The sequence below is a fragment of the Amblyomma mixtum genome, chromosome 10 (assembly GCF_055824585.1).
Source record: "Amblyomma mixtum isolate Tamu chromosome 10, ASM5582458v1, whole genome shotgun sequence".
Taxonomy (NCBI): Eukaryota; Metazoa; Arthropoda; class Arachnida; order Ixodida; family Ixodidae; genus Amblyomma; species Amblyomma mixtum.
The window spans coordinates 172,152,326-172,156,097 of NC_143021.1; the positions used below are offsets into that span (position 1 = coordinate 172,152,326).

At 48.2% G+C, this 3,772-nt stretch overlaps 1 protein-coding gene across 1 annotated transcript; it reads right to left on the reverse strand.

Moving 5' to 3' along the window:
• Positions 1-1,047, reverse strand: LOC149327740 (uncharacterized). The gene has a single exon (XM_089564959.1). The coding sequence runs from the start codon at positions 1,045-1,047 to the stop codon at positions 1-3; it is 1,047 nt and encodes a 348-aa protein (XP_089421085.1).
• Positions 1,048-3,772: the final 2,725 nt, after the last annotated feature.

Here is a 3,772-nt window from a genome sequence, read left to right on the forward strand (position 1 = left end):
CTAGTTTTCCGCTTGCGAGCGTCCGTAGGGTCCAGGAGAGGAGTGACGGCGTTGGGGCGAACGAGGCTGTCGACGCAGGGGGGACGGGGAACGGCTGGAGCGGGGAATCTGGCCGTCGACTGTAGCACTGTGCTGGGCTGGAGGGGGCGTGTAGTGGCTGGGCTGTTCGTCGTCGCGGTGGGAGCTGAGAGGACGGTATGTGCTGCGACGGGACCAATAATTTCGACAGTGACGGGAGATGTGGCCAATGCGGTGGCAGTGGAAACAAATGGGCCTGTCGTCGGTTGTCCGCCAGTCGTTAGGGTTTCGCCGACGTGGAGTGAAGCACGAAGGTCGTCCAAGAGCAATCGCAGTGATTTCGGGTGGTGGTGAAGGTCTTACGGGGCTGACGGGCTGGAAACCGAGGTTTGCAAGCTCTTGGCGGACGACAGCTTGTACCAGAGAGATGGTAGGCAAGCGGTTGTCGCCACCATGTAGATGCAGGAGGGCAGGGGACATAGCTTCGAGCTCGCGTCGGATGATGCGGGTCACATTTTCTGGAGGCGCTGGAGTTTCCCGGTGTCGCAGGACTTCACATGAAGTCGCAGCCGTGTTGGGGAGGCGTTTGTACGGCTGGCTAATACGCCTGCTTTTGGCTTCCTCGAAGCGTCGACATTCCTTAATAATTCCGTCGACTATAGTGCTGTTCTTGTACACGAGCAAGTTGAACGCATCGTCGGCGATTCCCTTCAACACGTGGCCGACTTTGTCAGGCTCAGGCATGTTGGCGTCAACTTTGTGACAGAGGGCCAGCACATCTTGAATGTACGACACATAGGACTCCGTAGATGTTTGAGCTCGGGAGGCGAGGTCCTTCTTAGCGGCAAGCGTTCGGCCGAGCGGCCGTCCAAACAATTCGCGCAGTTTCTCTTTGCACACGTCCCAGCTGGTCAGATGGTCTTCGTGGGTCTCATACAAGACCCGGACGGCGTCTTTTAGATAGAAGATTACATTTGCCAGCAAAAGGGTCGGATCCCAGCGGTTGTACGTACTCCCGCGTTCGTACATGTTGATCCAGTCGTCGACGTCAGTGTGGTCGGTACCAGAAAATGTCCCAGGGTCACGAGGGGAAGAAAGAACGAGTGATGTCATGGCCGGGGCTGAGGTTTGCTGGGAGGCGTCTCGGGTCATGATGACGGAAGGCAACTGGCGGCCGCTGCGGAGCTCCGTCGTCGGTAGACGTAGGGGAAATCCGCACCTCCACCAAATATGTTGCGGGAAAGAATATATTCACAAATATTTACAAATAGATTAGAACAGCTGCGAGCGGCGCTGAGAACACAGTCCGAACTTCGTTGTCGTCTTCTACTCCTCCCACTCGTGCCAACCCTCATTGTCGTCGTCGTCTACCCGCTTCAATATGTACGAGAGTATTAGGCTTGTAATATTTTTTGTGTTTTTGAGTAGTTTGGAGTTGATCCCGTCGACACCGGCTGAGGATGAGACCTTAAGGTTGTCTATTAAATTCTCGATGCCAATAGCGTCAAAGGTAATGGCAGGCATGACTGGGTGATTGTATGGCGGGAAATCTGGGAGGTTATCATCAGGATCATTAGTAAATACGGATGAAAATACGGAATTTAGAGCTTGAGGCACTGCCGGATCAGGAATAGGATTGTTGTGTTCGCCGAGAAGAGATAAGAGATTGGATTGGGTTGGGTTAATAATTTTCCAGAATTGTCTAGGATTTGTGAGTAGCATATTAGGCAATGTATTTGAATAGAAGGCGCGCTTAGTTCTAGTGATCAGTGATTGAAGTGTTTTGTCAGTGGTGTAGTATTTTTCCCAAGCGGAAGGGGTGTTTAAGCGTTTAGCTGTCGATATTGTCTTTTCTTTTTGTTGCTTAGGCGCTTTAATGTAGTGTTGAACCAGGGGGACATTGATCTTTCGGTTACGGTTATAGTGGGAACATGTGCACCGATGAGTTCGTGCATTTTGTGTTTGAAAAGAGACCAGTTGGTTTCAATGGAACGAGTGGTGAAATCTGCTAGATACGACGTGCTAAACTCAGATAACTTATCATTTAATTTTGCGTAGTCCCCTTTATGATAAAGTGTTAGTTTCTTCTTAGCTTTTTTGGTATGAGGTAGCTGGCAGTAGATCGAGGCATGTATTATTTTGTGATCACTAATGCCACGTAGATACGTAAGGGAAGATATGTTGTCGGGGCGGGAAGTGAGCACTAAGTCTAGTTTGTTCGCGGAATGGTTATCTTCTCTAGTAGGGATGGAAACAAGCTGGGATAACCCGAATGTAAGGCATGCATTGACGAAATCGCTCTCGGCGTTTTTTTTAGCTGTTGCTAATGTGACGTCAGACCATGTGATGGCAGGAAAGTTAAAATCACCAAACTGGAAAATGGAGGCTTGGCGGTATGACGATGTTAAAAAGTGAACGGCGTTGTTGAAGTGTTCAGAAAGCGAGGGATCTTCGTCTGGGGCTCGATAGAAGGTTCTGATAATAATGGGTGGGTATGAGATGTTGCATATTACAAACACGGCTTCTAAAGAAGAAGTGATGTTAATTAGAGTGCAATGGAGGGAGTGGTGGGTAGCTATGAGTACACCACCGCCGCGCCTATTTTCGCGATCACGCCGGAAGATATTAAATTCAGGAAGAAATGAAAGAATTTCTGTGTCGTGGATGGTTGAGTTTAACCATGTTTCAGTTAATATGATAATCTTGCTTTCCGTCGTGCCGATTAGGCTACGAAGTGTGTCAAGCTTGGGTAGTAAACTTCTAATGTTAGTGTACAGAAATGATACGGCATTCGTATTATGAATCGTGCTGGTGTTGCGATCTAGCTACGGGGTTATTGGGACGACTTTCTGCATAGTATGGTTAAATATGTACGCTTTGTTGTTGATAATGAGTTTGTTATGACGCAGCTTAAATGTTTTCGGTTGTGCCTTTCCATATTCGACGAGATGTTTCCGTGCGGTACGGGTTTTCAGTGAGTAGTCCTGGCTTATGCGGTAGCCCGTGTTCTTCAGCTTGTTTGCGTTAGAAAGTATCTGTTCTTTAGTCTTGAAGCGTGCGAATTTTACTACAATAGGCCTAGTTTTGTTAGAATCAAATTTTCCCAGCCGGTGCGCCCGTTCGATGTCCGTAGGTGTAATTTCAATGTTCAGTTTAGTACTACAGAAATTTACGACTGAGTCCTCAGACTCCGACCACGTTTCTTGTTCTTCATCGGTTAGTCCAAAGAACAAAAGGTTAGAACGACGTGCCCTGTCCTCCTGATCGTCAAGCCTGCTTGTTATGGATGATATTTCATGCGCGTTCTCCTCAACGAGCGCCTGGATGTTTTCGACTTGAGATTTTAGTGCTGGTATTGAAGAAAACTCGCTTTCAATTTTGGATAGCCTCTGCCTGATTTCGTCAAGTACTTCATCGTTCCGTGAGAGTTTAGTTTTCATCGATTTCATTTCGTTTAGTATAGAGGTTTGCCCTTCTCGGATTTGATTGAGTGCCGCCATTATGTCATCAGACGCTTCAGTTGAGGATGTACAGGCGCGGACAAAAGTAAACGAAGCACGCATCTGTCTTTGAATGTTTTTCACGCGTCACCTAATCGAAATTTCCAGCAGTGGGACGTGCATGCTGGCAGCGGAGGTTGGTGGGCTTTCCTGTAGACAAACAACGCTTCTTCATTTCCATTGGAGAAGGCGTGATTGCACTTCGAATAGAATAGCGTGCTCCGTTTACTTATGGCCGCGCCTGTACGCGTGTT

Excerpts from the sequence above, each read along its gene's own strand:
- LOC149327740 (XM_089564959.1), bottom strand. The coding sequence starts at position 1,047 with ATGTACGAACGCGGGAGTACGTACAACCGCTGGGATCCGACCCTTTTG.